The sequence below is a fragment of the Danio rerio genome, chromosome 7 (assembly GCF_052040795.2).
Source record: "Danio rerio strain M-AB ecotype USA chromosome 7, GRCz13ab, whole genome shotgun sequence".
In the NCBI taxonomy this organism is placed as follows: Eukaryota; Metazoa; Chordata; class Actinopteri; order Cypriniformes; family Danionidae; genus Danio; species Danio rerio.
In genome coordinates this window covers 70,851,076-70,870,000 of record NC_141027.1, presented here as the reverse complement: position 1 = coordinate 70,870,000, position 18,925 = coordinate 70,851,076, and the positions used below count along the sequence as shown (strand labels likewise).

The 18,925-nt window shown below is 32.9% G+C and overlaps 1 protein-coding gene across 3 annotated transcripts in view; it reads left to right on the top strand.

Moving 5' to 3' along the window:
- The window catches only part of nadsyn1 (NAD synthetase 1), a 31,935-nt gene extending 13,773 nt beyond the window's left edge, over window positions 1–18,162 (top strand). For all 3 annotated transcript variants that reach the window (XM_087260087.1, NM_001099253.1, XM_087260088.1), the window contains 9 exon segments: window positions 2,596–2,698; window positions 2,781–2,949; window positions 4,818–4,953; window positions 7,886–7,992; window positions 8,103–8,234; window positions 10,249–10,318; window positions 12,345–12,473; window positions 14,449–14,625; window positions 17,748–18,162. In XM_087260087.1, the coding sequence (XP_087116213.1) occupies window positions 2,596–2,698; window positions 2,781–2,949; window positions 4,818–4,953; window positions 7,886–7,992; window positions 8,103–8,234; window positions 10,249–10,318; window positions 12,345–12,473; window positions 14,449–14,625; window positions 17,748–17,765 (1,041 nt within the window). In that variant the 3' untranslated portion in view covers window positions 17,766–18,162.
- The last annotated feature ends 763 nt before the right edge of the window (window positions 18,163–18,925 follow it).

Sequence of the window (18,925 nt, the reverse complement as noted above, 5' to 3'; positions counted from 1 at the left end):
ATGGTGTTTAGTTATTTTTGAGGCAAGAGCACGGCTAAAGTAGTGTAAGGCAGGTTTTGAATCACACGAGTCACAAAAATCTTATCAAAACAAAAAAAACCTGACAAATGTCTACAAATAAGTACTCTGAAATGTGCTGACTTTAGGTGTTATGACTACAGTACACAGTAAGTTGATTAATTGAATTATGTTCAATTAATCTGTTTAATTATAACCAAGTAATTCACACCCAAGGCATTATTTGTGCTTTATTTTTCTAGTAACTCAACAGCTCATTAATTAATTAATCTGTACTTATTTTAAGATGCATGTACTTTTTTGTATATAAGTGCCCTTAACTACCATGTACTTGCATTTAAATGAGTCATTTGGTTAAATGCAGTCATTAGCCCCTTTTACACAGTGATAGAGGTAAATATCTGGAAAATTTACCGATAAATTAAAAAAAACGCTGTTCATACAGGCAAGGACGTTATGGAATTTTTCCAGAAAAGACCATTCATTCATTCGTTCTAAAATACTGGTAAATTCTGACATCATCATCCAGAAATGAGCTCTAAACAGCTGCGCTTGTATTTGTAAACATTTGACTACATTATTAACTTACTGGATGGATCAGTATTGTGAACAACTTTGATGAAAACATATGGAGGAACACTTTCGCATGTAGAGATGTACATGATATGTGTGTGTGTCGGCTCCTTCACGGGCACACGCGACGCATCAAGGAACTGAAGGAAGCAGAGCTTGAAGGTAAACAAACATCGGTTTATCAACAATAATCTTATCAATCTTATCGACAATTATTTATACAGTTGGCATTAAGAAGGAACATATAACCATTATCTGACTTACATCTAGTAGCTAAATGTGTCTAGAAAAACATTCAAAGGCTTTGATCTTCATAAACCGAGCGGATGTGAATGCGTCTGACTGTTCTGATTGGCTAAAGAAGACGTCTCACGTCAGCACGTTCTAGACGTGCACGCGCTATTTCCGGCAATCTTCCTTCTGCGCTCACACAGCGCAGCATTCCGACAAATTACCGGTAATGTTATAACGAATTTAATGGTAGTTTCAAAAAAGGCCTGTCCACACATACAGACCTCTCCACAAAATAACCGGTAATTTTCCGGAAAGGTCTGTATGTGTTATGGTGCTATTGTGTAGATACGCATTAATGCATTGTACTTGTATTTTAAAAAGTATCTGCAAGTAATTACATTCATTCATTTTCTTTTTGGCTTCTTCCCTTTATTAATCCGGGGTCGTCACAATGTAATGAACCGCCAACTTATTCAGCACATGTTTTAAGCAGCGGATGCCCTTCCAGCTGCAACACATCTCTGGGAAACATTCATACACACTCATTCACACACACACACACACACACTACGGACAATTTAGCCTACCCAATTCACCAATTCGTCTTTGGACTGTGGGGGAAACCCGGAGCACCCGGAGGATACGTACGTTAACGCAGGGAGAACAGGCAAACTCCACACAAAAAAACCAACTGACCCAGCCGAGGCTCGAACCAGCGACCTTCTTGCTGTGAGGCGACAGCTCTACCTACTGCGTCACCGCGTCGCCCGCAAGTAATTACTTCTGTATTAAATTTCAGTAATTGCATTAATAATTTTTCCCTTACCTCTTGTTTTTCCCAGGCGTCTCCCATATTTCAGATCCATCTCCAGTCACCCCGCTTTTTTGTCATTTCTCCCGGAAAACTCCCTTAATTTTCCCAACCCCTCTCCAGTCCTCAGCTTTTTGGTACAGTCTAAAACATCGCCGGATCGCAGATGCTGCCCGAAACACGGTGCATAGTACAGTTAGCTGTTTTATTCAGACAACTCATTCCAGACACTTAGATATTCCACCCCTAGCTAGGTAAATTTGTAACAGCACTGCATGATATCCATAATAAGTTACTTGATTATTTCCCCAGAATGAGAGTTTAGTTCCTATCCATGTCAACATAGAAAATAGCAACTTTATTTTTTTTTTAATCTAAAATGAGTGAAGCTTTGCATTAAAAAAAATAATCAAAATATAATCAAAAAATTATCTTTTTTTATTTTGGAAAATTTTAAACAAGATGCTAATGGTCTAATCCGATCCAATGATTTATGCTAAGGTAAGCTAAAAGTGCTCACCCCAGACCCGAGATCGGCTGAATGGATTCAAATATAGTAAAACTCAACCATTTAACTCAAGGGGAGTTGTAAAATAAGCCTTTTCCAAAAAATAAAAATAAATAATAATAAATCATTGTGGAATGTTCCTTTAAGGCAGGGGTGGCCAACCCTGTTCTTGGAGAGCCACCTTCCTGGAGATTTCAGTTGCAACCCATATCAAAAAACACCTGCCTGTAATTATGACATGGTGTTCAGATCCTAATTAATTGGTTCAGGTGTGTTTGATATGGGTAGCAACTGAAATCTGCAGGAAGGTGGCTCTCCAGGAACAGGGTTGGCCACCCCTGCTTAAAGGGCACTTACTGTAATATAAAGTGGGATTTTTTTTGGTGATAAAGAACAGTACATTTTAGCAAAAAAACAAAAAACAAAAACCTGAATGTTTTGTTGTTTTCAGGCTGGTTTTCTTCTTCCTCTCAGTGGTGGTGTGGACAGTTCATCCAGTGCTTGTATTGTGTACTCCATGTGTGTGCAAATATGTCAGGCTGTTGAGCATGGCAGTGAGTCCAAACACACAAAAGCTCTTTAGAACATAATAAGCAGCTGTTTTAGAGGCTTGAGCTTGGGCCCTGTTCTTCTCAGACTGTCAGGTGTTGGAGGATGTTCAGCGGGTGGTCGGAGACTCGTCCTACAGGCCTCAGGACCCGCGAGAGCTGTGTGGACGCCTCTTTACCACATGCTACATGGCTAGTGAAAACTCTTCTGAAGACACCCGAAACAGAGCCAAAGATCTCGCTGCTCAGATCGGCAGGTCAGTACAAAACAGGGGAAACATTTCAGTGGTATATTAAAGGTTTATGCTCAAAAAAAGCTGCTTTAATTAGTGAAATTTTACCAAATGGTTGTATTAGTTAATGCATTTACTAACATGAACATACAATGAACAATACTACAGTAGTTGTTCATGTTAGTTAATGAAAATACAGTTGTTGATTGTTAGTTCACGGTGCATTAACTCATGTTAACAAGTATGAATTTGAGGTTAAGAACGCATTAGTAAATGTTGAACTATGATTGATAAATGCTGTACAGGTATTGTTAATACATAGTTCATGTTAGTAAATACATCTTATTGTAAAGTGTGATCCTTTAATTTGATAAGAAACACAGTGAAAGAAGCCAGTACTCCAGTAATCAGTGTCACATGGTCCTTCAAAAATCAATAATATGGATCAGTAAAAAAATAGTAATATGCTAACTTGGTGCTCAGGAACAATTTTTTTGTGTAATAATCATTAGAACCAGATTTAGTGTGTGTGTGTGTGTGTGTGTGTGTGTGTGTGTGTGTGTGTGTGTGTGTGTGTGTGTGTGTGTGTGGGTGTGGGTGTGGGTGTGGGTGTTTGGGTGTGTGTGCTTGTAAAACATAAAACACTACCTTTAAAAGTAATTATTAAACAATTTATGTATAAATATATGTATTATTTGAATAAATTAACTAATGTATTTATTATTGGAATTAACGTTTTATTAGAATTCATTTATTCATTATTTGAATTAATAATACATTTTGTTATTTGCATTATTTAATTAATTAATATATTATTTAATTAGCTTTTTCATTTATTAATTAATTTATTATTTGAATTCATTTATTATTGAATGAATGAACATGTATTGTTTGATTGATTGATTAATTAATTGATATTTGTTTCAACCATTCATTTATGTGAACTATGATTGATTATTATAATAAATTATCATTAATTAATTTTACTTATCATTCAATGAACAATTTATTATTATTAATAATAATAATAATATTTTAGTTTGTTAGTTTATATTATTATTAATAATAATGATAATAATAATTTAATTAGTTATTTTATATTAATAATAATAAGAATATTTTAATTTGGTATTTATTAATACTACTACTACTAATAATAATAATAATAACAATAATAATAATAATTTAATTAGTCATTTTATATTATTATTATTATTATTATTATTATTATTAATAATAGTAAGCATAATCATGATAATAACATTTTAATTAGTTATTTTAGAATATATATATATATATATTATAATATTTCAGTTCTGTTAATAATAAAAATTCTACTAATAATAATTATAATAATAATATTAATTAGCATATTATGAATAATCATGATAATACTATTTTTATTAGTTCTTTTATATTATTATTAATAATAATATTTTCAATAATTATTTAAATTAATAATAATAATAATAATAATAATAATAATAATAATAATAATAATAATAAAACTTTTATTTAGCAAAACATAAACTGTGACCATAAATACATTTATAATTTTACAAAAGATTTGTATTTTAAATAAATTATCAAACGTTAATTAATAAATAATAAAAACAAAAAAGATGTTTCCAGAAAAATAATAAACAGCAACCGCCGTTTTCAACATTGATAATATTACGAACCGTTATTAAAAGATGAGTACCATTAAAATTAAATAATGAATAATTAATGATAACACTAAACAGCATATTACCAAGACAATTATGGCTGCAAAAAGCTATTCTTTCCTTCAAATCTTTTATTTTTACATTTTCAGAAGGTTACTTTTAATAAAACAATTCAGTAGCACAAAAAGGTGTGCTCATTTAAGTTTTTTTTTGTGTTCTTATCAGCAATCACCTGAACATCAATATTGACATGGCAGTAAAAGCCATGCTGGGAATCTTTTCTATGGTCACAGGGAAGTGGCCTCAGTTCCGCGCAAATGGAGGAAGTGCCAGAGAGAACCTGGCACTTCAGAACGTCCAGGTACTGCACCAATCAGCAGCTTATATACAGTAATATTACAGTTTAAGTCAGAATTATCAGCCCTCCTGAATTATTAGCCCCCATATATATTTTATTCCAAATTTCTGTTTAATGGAAAGATTTTTTTTTCAACACATTTCTAAACATAATAGTTTTAATAACTCATTTCTAATAACTGATTCATTCTATCTTTGCCATGATGACAGTAAATAATATTTTACTAGATATTTTTCAAGACACTAGTATTCAGCTTAAAGTGACATTTTTAGGCTTAACTAAATAAAAGTAATTAGGCAAGTTATTGTATAATGATGGTTTGTTCTGTAGACTATCAAAAAATAAATATTGCTTAAAGGGACTAATCATTTTGACTTAAATGGTTTTTTAAAAAATTAAAACTGCTTTTATTCTAGCTAAAATAAAACAAATAAGACTTTCTCCAGAAGAAAAAAATATAATCGCAAATACTGTGAAAAATGCCTTGCTCTATTAAATATCATTTGGGAAATATTTGAAAAAAATAAAATAAAATAAATATCACAGGAGGGCTAATAATTTTTCTTCAACTGTATACTTGTAGAATGCTTTGTGCACTAAAAATATAATTAATATTTTTTCCAAATGATTTGCTTGACCACCCTTTAAATCTCAGAAATAACCAAAAGCATAACAGTATTTTGGCTACATTTAGTAAAAAAAAAAGGCATGTTGATTCTTTGTTTTAAGTGACTCTTACTTTGTAAAATCAGAAAAGCGCGGGCTTCAGAATTGTTTTTTTTTTTTTTTGTGAAAGTGATACTGTTTTGCTGACTTTTTCCATTCTGCTGTTTGCTTGCATTGCAACACAGCCACCACAGTTTTCACAGAAAGATCTTGCAGTTTGTCACCTTATGTGTCAAACAACCTGCAAATCTACCGAGTTTGGGTTACACTGTAAAACACTTTATTACTTTTAAGACCTACAGTAGTTATTTTTTTCTCTCTTTAAAGATAAAACATGCAGTATATGCAAATTTAGTCATGTCAGTGTCCTGGCAAATTATTAACAAGAGTAAACAAGTATAAAATGTAAGCCTGAGAAGTTCAGTTACACATTGTTTTTAATTTAATTTTTTTTTGTTTTGTTTTAATAATAGGTATATCAAATCATTTTATTTTATTATTTATTATTTATTTTTATTTATATACAGTTGAAGTCAGAATTATTAGCCCCCATTTGATTATTATTATTTTTTTTAATGTTTCCCAAACGATGTTTAACAGAGCAGGACATTTTTCACAGTATGTCATAATATTTTTTTCTTCTGGAGAAAGTCTTATTTGTTTTATTTCGGCTAGAATAAAAGCAGTTTTTAATAATTTTAAAAACCATTTTAAGACCAATATTATCAGCCCCTTTAAGCTAAATATTTTTTGATCTACATTTTTTGAATCTACAGTACAAACCAGCATTACACAACAACTTGCCTAATTATCCTAACCTGCCTTAACACCAATTAACCTAACAAAGCCTTTAAATGTTACTTTAAGCTGTATAGAAGTGTCTTGAAAAATATGTAGTCAAATATTATTTACTAGAAATTAAAAGTGAGTTATCAAAGCTATTATGTTTAGAAATGTGTTGAAAAAAAATCTTACCTGTTAAACAGAAATTGGGGAAAAAATAAACAAGGAGCTAATAATTCAGTGGGGCTAATAATTCTGACTTCAACTTTAAAAACCCTGGTGATCAAAGCTGTGATGAGGAGAAACTCCATAGCACCGGTGTCAAATCCAGTTCCTGGATGGCCGCAGCTTTGCACAGTTTAGCTTTAAACTTAATTAAACACACTATATCAGAGTAATTAAGTCTTTCAGGCTTGTTTGAAACCTACAGGTAAGTGTGTTATAGCAGGGTTGGAACTAAACTGTGCAGAGTTGCGGCTCTCCAGGAACTAAATTTGACACCTGTGCTCTATCGGATAAAAAAGGAACAGTTAAATAATGTTCAATATAATAATGAATTCATAGTTGTTAGTTTGTTTATCTGTTAGTGTCCAATTTTAGGCCCAGCTATAGATTATACAATTGAAGTCAGAATTATTCGCCCCCTGTTTATTTTTTTTCTCCAATTTCTGTTTAATGGAGAGAAGATTTACACATTTCTGATAATAATAGTTTTAATAACTCATCTCTAATAACTGATTTATTTTATCTTTGCCATGATGACAGTAAATAATATTTGACTAGATATTTTTCAAGACACTTCTATACAGCTTAAAGTGACACTTAAAGGCTTAACTAGGTTAATTAGGTTAACAGTATGCAGGTTAGGGTAGGGTTATGTAAAAAAAAATTGTGATGGGGCAGCACGGGGTTGAAGTGGGAAGCACAATCGACTCACAGCAAAAAGGTCGCTGGTTTGAGCCCCAGCTGGATCAGTTAGCGTTTCTGTGTGGAGTTTGCATGTTCTCCCCATGTTTGCGTGGATTTCCTTTGGGTGCTCCGGTTTCCCCCACAAGTCCAAAAACATGCAGTACAGGTGAATTGGGTTAGCTAAATTGTCCGTAGTGTATGTGTGTGAATGTGAGTGTATGGATGTTTCCCAGCATTGGGTTGCAGCTGGAAGGGCATCCGCTGCGTAAAACATTTGCTGGATAAGTTGCCAGTTTATTCCCTTGTGGCAACCCCAATCAGGGGACTAATGGTAATCATTGACTTCTATTTTATATATATATATATATATATATATATATATATATATATATATATATATATATATATTACATTTACATTTAGTCATTTAGCAGACGCTTTTATCCAAAGCGACTTACAAATGAGGACAAGGAAGCAATTTACACAACTATAAGAGCAACAATGAATAAGTGCTATAGGCAAGTTTCAGGTGTATGAATCATGTACTGTATTTGCATGTGTGTTTAATCAACAACAGGCTCGTATCAGGATGGTTTTGGCCTACCTTTTTGCCCAGCTCTGTCTGTGGGCTCAGGGAAAACCTGGTGGTCTTTTAGTTCTTGGATCAGCTAATGTGGATGAGAGGTTTGTGTTTACTATTGGACAAATGTTTGTCTTTCATTTTTCAGTATTTCCCTAATAATAATAATCACTGTGAAGGCTCCTTAAAAGACAGTATTTTCTTGTCTTTGCAGTTTGACTGGATACTTCACCAAATACGACTGCTCCAGCGCTGATATCAATCCCATTGGAGGAGTGAGTAAGACAGACCTGAAGGGCTTTCTGGAGTATTGTGTAAAACGCCTTCAGCTCACCTCACTTATAGGGTGTGTAACCTTCAATTTTATCACACCTTTGCTGATCAAATCATGGATTTTAGTTCATGTTGATTTATAGTTTGAGCCTGGCAGACGACAAACTGATAAAAGATCACTTAAAATGACAAAGAAAGACACAAACTTGCAGTAGATCAATGAATGGGAGAGAGTGTGTTTTGAAATCATTTGCAAAGGCATGAGCATGATACTGAAGGATAGAGGTTGAATTGTGCACAAAATGATGGTACTGTTTGTACCTTGGATTTAATGTCATGAAGAGGGGGGAAATTAACACAATGTACTTCTTTTGTCTAAATATATTCAATTATAGTCACTATCTTCTTATATGCAAAAAAAGGCAAAAGTATTAGCTCTCATGTGAATTTATTTTTATGAGTGCTGTTTAACAGAGCAAAGACATTTTCACAGTGTTTCCAAATGTGTTTTTTTCTTCTGGAGAAAGTCTTATTTTTTTTAGTTTGACTGGATTAAAAGCAAGTTTACTTCTATATATATATAGAACCTCGGCGCAGTTGGCGTTTCTGTGTGGAGTTTGCATGTTCTCCCTGCCTTCGCGTGGGTTCCCTCCGGGTGCTCCGGTTTCCCCCCACAGTCCAAAGACATGCGGTACAGGTGAATTGGGTAGGCTAAATTTTCCGTAGTGTGTGAATGTGTGTGCGAATGTTTCCCAGAGATGGGTTGCAGCTGGAAGGGCATCCGCTGCGCAAAAAACTTGCTGGATACATTGGCGGTTCATTCCGCTGTGGTGACCCTGGATTAATAAAGGAACTAAGTCGATATATAGATTTAAAGGTCAGTGTTAAAAGTCCCCTTAAGAAATTACTTTTGATTGGCTAGAGAACAAACCACTGTTGTCCATTGATTTTCCCAATTAACCTAGTTAAGCCTTTAAATTGCACTTTAAGCTGAATACTAGTATTTTGGAAAATAACTAGTAAATATTATGAGCTGTCATCATGGCAAAGATAAAATAAAGGAGTTATTAAAACTTTTATTAAACTGTTGTTTTTAAAAATATGTACATCACTTGGGAAATATTTGAAAAAGAGTTTTACATAAGGAGTAATAATTTTGCCTTCATCTGTATAAAAAAGCGAAAAAGAAATTACAACCAGTACTCAAAAAAATGCCAATGTGTAAATTGCACATCTAATTTTAATATTAGGTTTTCACTCCAATTAATTTATGAAATAAAATACATTTTACAGTGGATTTCATACACTACATGTAACACTATAATATGTTAAATAAAATATTCCAGTTAAAAGTATTAAAGTTTTAAATCCTTTTATTAGTCCTTTGCATATTGTAATATAAAAACATCTTATTTGAAAACCAGATTATAATGTAAAAAAAAAAAATAATTATACATATATATATATATACATACAAACACACACACAATCACAGTTGAAGTCAGAATTATAAGCCTGCCTGAATTAATAAACCCCGTTTATTTTTCCCCCAATTTCTGTTTAACTGAAAGATTATATTTTTTTCCAACACATTTCTAAACATAAGTTTTAATAACTCTTCTCTAATAACTGATTTATTTTATATTTGCCATGATGACAGTAAATAATATTTAACTAGATATTTTTCAAGACACTTCTATACAGCCTAAAGTGACTTTTAAAGGCTTAACAAGGTTAATTAGGTTAACTAGGCAGGTTAGGGTAATTAGGCAAGTTATTGTATAATGATGGTTTGTTCTGTAGACTATCAAAAACAAAAGTTAGCATAAAGGGATAATAAATTTGACCTTAACATGGTGTTTAAAAACAAATCAGACTCTCTTCAGAGGAAAAAATATTATCAGACATGCTGTGAAAATTTCTTTGCTCTGTTAAACATCAATTGGGAAATATTTAAAAATGAATATCAAAATTAAAGGGTGGCTAATAATTCTGACTTCAACTGTATATATATATATATATATATATATATATATATATATATATATATATATATATATACTCATTTGTGTCCAACTTCTGTGCAGCATTTTAGAAGCTCCACCGACTGCAGAGCTGGAGCCACTGACTGATGGCAAAGTGGTCCAGACTGATGAGGTAAACACGTCAAACCTCGTTTATTTAAAGCAGCACTATACTACTATATTACTAGCATGCACTAAGGTTTTCAACCTTAAAATAATGTCTCCAAAATTATAGCAGTGGTAGAAGAACTCTTTAAGTAATTACCATGGACAAACCCTTACTGTAGCTCTGATACAAGTTATATTAGAAAATTAAAAGCGGCAAGGTGTTTGGGTGCTATGCATTTGTCTGAGGTAATTAGTCTACCTTTATTAATGAAATGTTTATAATCCGTACAATGTTTGAAGCTGATTGGTTGATTCTTGTCACATGAAGCAGTGTGCAGTGTGAAATATTTATAATATTTTCGGAACAGTAAACATGTCAGGCTAAATAATTCAAATAAATCACTGACTTCTGACATCTTCATTAGTTTCAAAAACACAGGTTTCGAACTTAAAAAGCCATCTCTTTATACCTTTCTTGTCTTTGAATATCATTTAAGCCACTGCACTGTTCAGGTCTAAATCAGGTTTCAATGTTTGGTTGCACAAGAGACTTGTTTTTCAAATGTTTCCTGAATCCTGGGCTGACCAAGAGCTTTTAAAATGGTTGTTTTTTTCTGCTAGAGACACTGTCACCCTAAATATTGTAAAAAAAAAAAAAAAACATGTTAAAAATAAATAAAAATTTTAAAATTACAATTACAAAAGCCTTAGGAACAGTATAACAGTAATTTTTTGTGGTTTTAATACCTTGAATTTGTCAACCCATGGTAAACCTTGAAGCTGGTAATCTATCCCTGCTATACATCTTCATTTGAAATAGCGAACTTAACCGTGCAAAAGGTGATATGTGAACAGCCCCCCTAAGGGACCCTTTTCACAAGATGAGTTATTAAAACTTCCAAAGAAGTTCCAAAAGGGTTGCGGCTGGAAGAGCATCCGCTGCGTAAAAACTTGCTGGATAAGTTGGTGGTTAATTTCGTTGTGGCGACTCCGGATTAATAAGGGGACTAAGCCGACAAGAAAATGAATGAATGAAAATATTTTTTTTAAATATTAAACAGAGCTTAACAGAGCAAGGACATTTCCACAGTATGTCTGATAATATTTTTTTCTTTTTGAGAAAGTCTTATTTGCTTTATTTCGGCTAGAATAAAAGCAGTTTTTAATTATTTTAAAAAACATTTTAAGGACAAAATTATTAGCCCTTTTAAGCTATATATATATATATATATATATATATATATATATATATATATATATATATATATATATATATATATATATTTGATTATCTACAGCCCAATTATCCTAACCTGCCTAGTAATCCTAATTAACATTGGTAAGTCTTTAAGTGTCACTTTAAGCTGTATAAAAGTTTTGAAAAACATCTAGTCAAATATTATTTACTGTCATCTTGGGAAAGATAAAATAAATCAGTTAGTAGAGATGAGTTATTAAAACTATTATGTTTAGAAATATGCTAAAAGAATCTTCTCTCCGATAAACAAAAACTGTGGAAAAATATAAACGGGGGCTGATAATTTAGTGGGCTAATAATTCTGACTTCAACTGTATATGCATTTATGAATGTATCATATCATCTTTGCGTTAAATTACAAAAAACAAATTACTGCTTATATGCGAGGTGTTTCCATCACAGCATCTATGTGGCTGAGAGTAATTGTTATTCTCTTTTCCGGCTGCCATTATCAGTCTCACACAATATTTTTTTCCTTTTTCTGAAAGTCTTGATAACACGATTGAGGAGTTTTTCTTTCATTATTTTAGCAAATAGGATTGTAAAAAAAAAATATTTGTTGTACTCTCCGATTCACTGCGCTCTAAATTTAACTAGAGCCATTACTATTATTACTGAAAAACCTGGAAAAAAAAGGGTCTATCGGAATTTGTGGGAGAAAGTGAAGATTGGACAAGATTTGCGAATTGAAAGAGACAATGCTGTGGCCTTCTCAGCTTTTTCCATTACTCTGTGTGTGCAGGCTGATATTTTTAACCTATCTGAGACACGTGTTTTTGTCCTCCTCCCTCAGGCTGACATGGGAATGACCTATTCAGAGCTGTCTGTGATCGGCAGACTCAGGAAGATCTCCAAGTGTGGCCCGTATAGCATGTTTTGCAAGCTCATTAGTTCGTGGAAAGACACCTTCTCTCCCTCACAGGTCAACATGCAGTAAATATTTCAGTACAACATTAGGATCCCATTTGCTTTTTATTTATACTCATTCTTATTCTCATTATACACATAATTAAAAATAATAAGTTAGAACTAGATTATTAAAGTTTGTCGAGACAAACTTTGAGGCTGGCTTGTGAAAGCCTGTTGGTAATAGTTTATTTAGTTTATACAGTTTTAAAAAGTATAGATAGATAGATAGATAGATAGATAGATAGATAGATAGATAGATAGATAGATAGATAGATAGATAGATAGATAGATAGATAGATAGATAGATAGATAGATAGATAGATAGATAGATAGATAGATAGATAGATATTAAATTTCTAGAATGTTAAAGTACTTAGCTAATCATTATAAGCATGTTGCTATAACACTACAGCATGTCGATATCAATCTGGGTCTCTATATTGGCAGTCTATGGGACAGTTGCTAGGGTGCAGTATCTGGTTGTTAGAGAGTGGCTAGAAAGTTAAAAGCTCGTCAGTTATTGGTAGTTTGGTTGTCTGAGTTAATTGAGCTCAGCCATTAGTCTGTAGGACAGTATGATGCAGAGTTATAAGCTCTCAAAGTTTGATCCAATGTAAAGTCAATGACAGTCTTTTGAATGGAAGTCTATGGGACAGTTTCTAGGGTCCCAAAAGTGGTTACTAGGGCGTGGCCAGAAAGTTAAAAGCTCATCAGGTATTGGCAGTTAGGTAGTCTGAATTAAATGAGCCCAGTTAGAAGTCTGTGTGACAGTCTGATGCAGAGTTATGGGGTCATAAAGTCTGGTCCAATGTTAAGTCAATGGGATTTTTCCGACGGTCCCGGGACGTTTTTCGGAAAACCGAAAGTCAGATCAGTTGGAAAAGATATAGCACACTTAATCAGACCAGTTTGAAGGTTTGGTGTGAGTTTGGTGGTCATAGCTCGAAAGCTCTAGGAGAAGATGCGTTTTGTTTTTTAGTCTCAGAAGAAAAATAGGATAACAGTAGTCTGTCTTGCTACACAAGCCAGCCTAAATAGGATAACAGTAGTCTGGCTTGCTACACAAGCCAGCCTAATAATATCAGGGGTGTCCAAACTCGGTCCTAGAGAGTCGATGTCTTAGGCTGCATCCAAAACCGCATACTACTCAGTAGGTACTGCAGACTCGGACCTACTTCATCTGCCATTTTGTCATGGTCACGTGACCTACCTGTGTCAGTTGTGTCGCTTTACCCCCATTTATGAATTCATTCGCGGGGCATCATGGGATAGCGCAGCATGCATGGAATGCGCACTCCAGAATCTCGCCGGAAGTAGTAAGTCATTAGGGTACTTCTCACACACAGATTTTTGAGTTCTATGAATTCAGACATACTACTCTGCTCGCATGCTGATTTTAGCGCACTTTATAGTATGGAAGTATGCGATTTCGGACGCAGCCCTAATGTTAAGTTCCTACCTCAATCAGACACACCTGGGCTAGCTAATCAAGCTCTTACTAGGCTTTCTAGAAACACCCATTCAGGTGTGTTGAGGCAAGTTGGAGCTAAAATCTGCAGGACACCGGCCCTCCAAGACCAAGTTTGGGCACCCCTGTTATAGATGTTATAAAATAGATATAATTAAAGTGATAGTTCACCCAAAAATGACAATTCTGTCATCGTTTACTCTTTCTTTACTTGTCACAAACTTTTTTTTAAATTTCTTTCTTTTGTTGTACAAAACAGAAGGTAATTTGAAGAACGCTGAAAACCTGTAACCATTGACTTCAATAGTATTAGTTTTTCCTACTATGGAAGTCAATGGTTTCAGGTTTTCAGCGATTCAAAAAAGGGTTTTAACCACTTGAGGGTGACTAAATAGTGAGTAAATTTCATATTTGGGTGAACTATCCCTTTAAAACTACTTGCAAAAGCAGTAATTATTAATATTTATATTGTACAATGATATATTAACACATTGACATGATCTTTTTGGGGGGTTTGCAGGTGGCCACGAAAGTGAAACATTTCTTTCGGATGTACTCAATCAATAGACATAAGATGACAACGGTAACACCCTCTTATCATGCTGAAAGCTACGGTCCGGATGACAACCGCTTTGACCTCCGTCCTTTCCTTTACAACACGCGGTGGAGCTGGCAATTCCGCTGCATCGACAATGAGGTCAGCACTTCTACTGAACAGTGTGATCTCTATGTGATGTGGACTGTATGATAACAAGCTTTCATATTTCAACTGTACACAAAGACACATGTATACAGTAGTATTTTTTACAGAGTTAAAAAAATTAGTGCTCACAGCTCTAAAATGTATTCTTTTTTTAAATGTCTGGGTAAAAAACAACACCCCCCCCCCCCCCCCCCCACCTTCTTTATTTATTATAAACATCTTTATTTTTGAAAGATTTATAATATTTTGGAGCAGTAAACATGCCAGGCTAAATAATTCAAATGAATTATTGACTTCTGCTGTCTTCATTAGTTTCTAAAACACATATTTCTTTACAATTTAAAACGGCATCTTTGGATATCTTTTCTGCTAGAGATACTGCTGTACTGAAAAAAAATTTAAATAAAAACTTACATTAGCATTTAAGTTAATGTAAATTACATTAACATACCTTAGGAACGGTATTACAGAAAACTTTTATGGTTTCAAAACCTTGACTTTTCCAAACCACGGTATACCTTGAAAACGGTCATTGTCCCATGCCTAATATATAATTAGTGAATGTAATTTAACTATACTTTATTATTATCTTAACTGCACTGTGTAAACATGACAGGCCAAAAGTTCAGAATAATTGTGAGTGTGTGTGTGTGTGTGTGTATATTGGTTGTTTACAAGGCAAATTTGTATATATCTCAAAGGTATGACCTAGTTGTACCCTGTTAAAGTGGTTTACTAGGACATGCCTTATGTCCTCACAATTCAAAATGCACAAAAAATATATACTTAACAGGGTCTTATCACATTTTAGTTTTAAAAAGTGTTGGGTTTAGGGGTAGAGGTAGGGTAGGGCTATGTAATAAGCAGTTTTTAATCTCTAAATCACTGGTGTCAAAGCAAGTTTCTGGAGGACCGCAGCCCTGCACAGTTCAGCTCAAACCCTACATCAACTAACTTTAAAACAAACCTGAAGGACTCAATTTTTTTGATCATGTGTGTTTGTTTGGGTTGGAACTAAACTGCAGAGCTCCGGCCCTCCGGGAACTGGCTTTGATACCTGTGGTATAAATACATTACACCTATGGAGAGTATTTGTTAACCACCAATTTCAATGGGTGTATGTATACTGGTTTTGGTGGCTTACGAGGCAACTTTGTATAATTACAAGGGTATGATCTAGTTGTACTCTATTAAAGTGATTTACTAATCTAGTCTACCTTATGTTCTCAAAGTATGCAAAAATCATACTTTATGGGCACTTATCACATTTCTTTTGTAAAAGTGTTGGGATTAGGGGTATTTGGTGGTGGTGGTGGTGGTGGGGGGGTCATGTAATAAGTAGTTTTTACTGTATAAAATACATTACACCTATGGAGAGTCCTCGTAAGCCACAAATACCAATGTTTGTGTGCACATGTACACACGTTTTGGTGGTTTATATGGCAAATATGTATAATCACAATGGTATGACCTAGTTACGTATAGTCTATTCAAGTGGTTTATAGGACATGCCTAGGGCCAGACAGAATGTGCGGACGTTCTTTGCTATTTTTGCGGAAAATTTTGGTAAAAATCTGCGGAATTATTTTGGGAGTATCATAACTAAAACCTTAATATATAAAATGAAAAGTAAGACCATTTTAACTTTCATTTAATGATTAAAATGCAAATCCAATTAGATTCACTTTATTTGGTGAACAAAGCAAGTCTCTCATATAATATATCTACTAAAAGACAGATAATATTACTGTACAAAGAGCATGGTACATAAATCAGATGAACATTTTCATATTAGTCAATAATATTACTGTAATTAATTTAAAAACTGAATAAATATAGATTTACACAAATTTACTCAAGTAAATAAACAGAATTAACAATGGGCTAGAAATCTGCAGAATTCTGCATGCGCAGATTCCGTGTGGGCCTATACATGCCTTAAAAATCATGCTTAATGGGGTCTTATCACATTCTTCAAAGTGTTGGGTTTAGGGTAGAGGTGGGGTAGGGCCATATAATAACAGTTTTTACTCTATAAAATATATTACACCTATATAGAGTCCTCGTAAACCACCAATAACTGTGTGTGTGTTTATGTTTTTATATGTATTAAAGTTATCAATATTACAATTTTACACAAAAATACTGTATGAATTTAAAACAATTATTTTTTTTTTAAAAATAAGTCTCCTATTTGTACCAAGTTAGCAATAATTTAATTAAAAGCACACAACAGCTGTAGCGTTTCTATTTTAGGGTATTTTAAAGCATAATTGACAGTATTCATGTAATTGAAAAGATTCATTTTTAGAAGTCATTACATTTCATTCGAAAGTCATTCAGAAACGATGCATTAAAATGATAAAAATGATCAGTAATCAATAATATACAAAACCCATTTCATTTCAGTATATACTTTTTTTTCTTTTTTTTTTTTTACAAAGTATAAGGGTTTCCACATAAATTGAAAACAACATTGAAAAGAAAAATATAATGTATAGCTTTAACCAATGGAGCTCATATGTTAATAATGGTCATTTTTATTAATGATTGACTTTTAGTAATAATTGAGGACTATATATGTTTATATATATGAGGAATATATATATTTGATGAATATTTACTGAAGTATGACTGAAATTGAACCTTTTCACCATTTCACCAATATTTTCAAATAGAAAATTGTTATTTAAGATATAGAAAATTTTATTTAAGTTGTAATAATTGTTCACACAATATTAGCCAACAAATGCAACCTTAGTGAGCATGAGTTATTAGGATTTATTTATCTGTCCGTATTAGTGCTTCTTAGTTATGCTTGGTCTATTGTACAATTTTCTATTGTTTTTAGTGTCATGATGTTAACATCTGTCCAGGGACAACGAATGAAAAATTGCATATTTTAAGTAATTCTGATGCATTTGCAGCAGTGCTAAGTAATATACACTGTCCCTGCAAATAAACAAATAAAATAAAAATGAAAACCGTCTTTTAAAAAATCATAATTATTCCAAACATTTATTAATAATGTACATGAATCTACATTTTTTCCTGACTTCTGTTTAGTTTTTTTTTTTCCTGTTAGCAATTAATTCATTCCATTTTGTACCACACAGGTAGCTAAGATGGAGTGATATGGAGGACATCTACACATGTAAAAGCTATCAGAATCAACTTATCCTCGGTCCAAAGATTAACCTCAGCCACTGATGTAATTGTGGACACTTGCTTCTCTACATTCTTTCAGTCAGACTGTCAACGCACTGTATCTTGCTCTAAATTATCAATAGTGTTCTTCTTAGGATGTGTAAATCCTAATGTCTTTAGCTACAGTATGTATGTTCGAATTACAATGCAAATGATGATGTTTATGATTATTAATATAGTATTTGATAATGATAGTTGTTTGAAAATGAATAGAAGTGAAAATAGTACATATGGTAGAGACATAATCTGTGATACTGTAATTACAATTTTCCTTGTGCAACTCGCCAATAAACAACATCAGATCAGCTGAATCTATTTTACCAAGATCATGTCAGTGCGGTCTCAATGATCACTGGGTCATTCCTGTTGCTGGATCTCTTGAACTTTGTTACTTGTAAAAATGAACATTCTATATAAGACATTTCGCTATAAAAAGGATTAGTGTACTCGTGTGTGTGTGTGTATATAAGGATTATATTTTAATGTAGTATACTTATTGCAAATATGTTTTTGTAAAGTTCAGGTATGCTGTATAAATTGTTATTAGATTATCTGCGGAGGAGCAATAATTCATTATTAAAGATTAAAGATTTCTCTCTCACACACACACATGCATATACAGTTGAAGTCCGAATTATTAGCCCTTTGATTTATTTATTTTTTTCCTTTTTAAATATTTCCCAAATGATGTTTAACAGAGCAAGAACATTTTCACAGTATATCTGATAATATTTCTTCTTCTGGAGAAAGTCTTATTTGTTATATTTTGGCTAAAAACAGATTTAAATTTTGAAAAAGCTACTTTAAGGACATAATTATTAGCCCCTTAAGCTATATATTTTTGATAGTCTACAGAATAAACCACTGTTATGCAATCACTTCCCTAATTGCCCTAACCTGCCTGGTTAACCCAATTAACTTAATTAAGCCTTTAAAGGTCACTTTAAGCTGTATAGAAGTGTCTTGAAAAATATCTAGTCAAATATTATTTACTGTTATCATGGCAAAGATAAAATAAATCAGTTATTAGAGATGAGTTAATAAAACTGTTATGTTTAGAAATGTTGAAGTCTCTCCGTTAAACAGA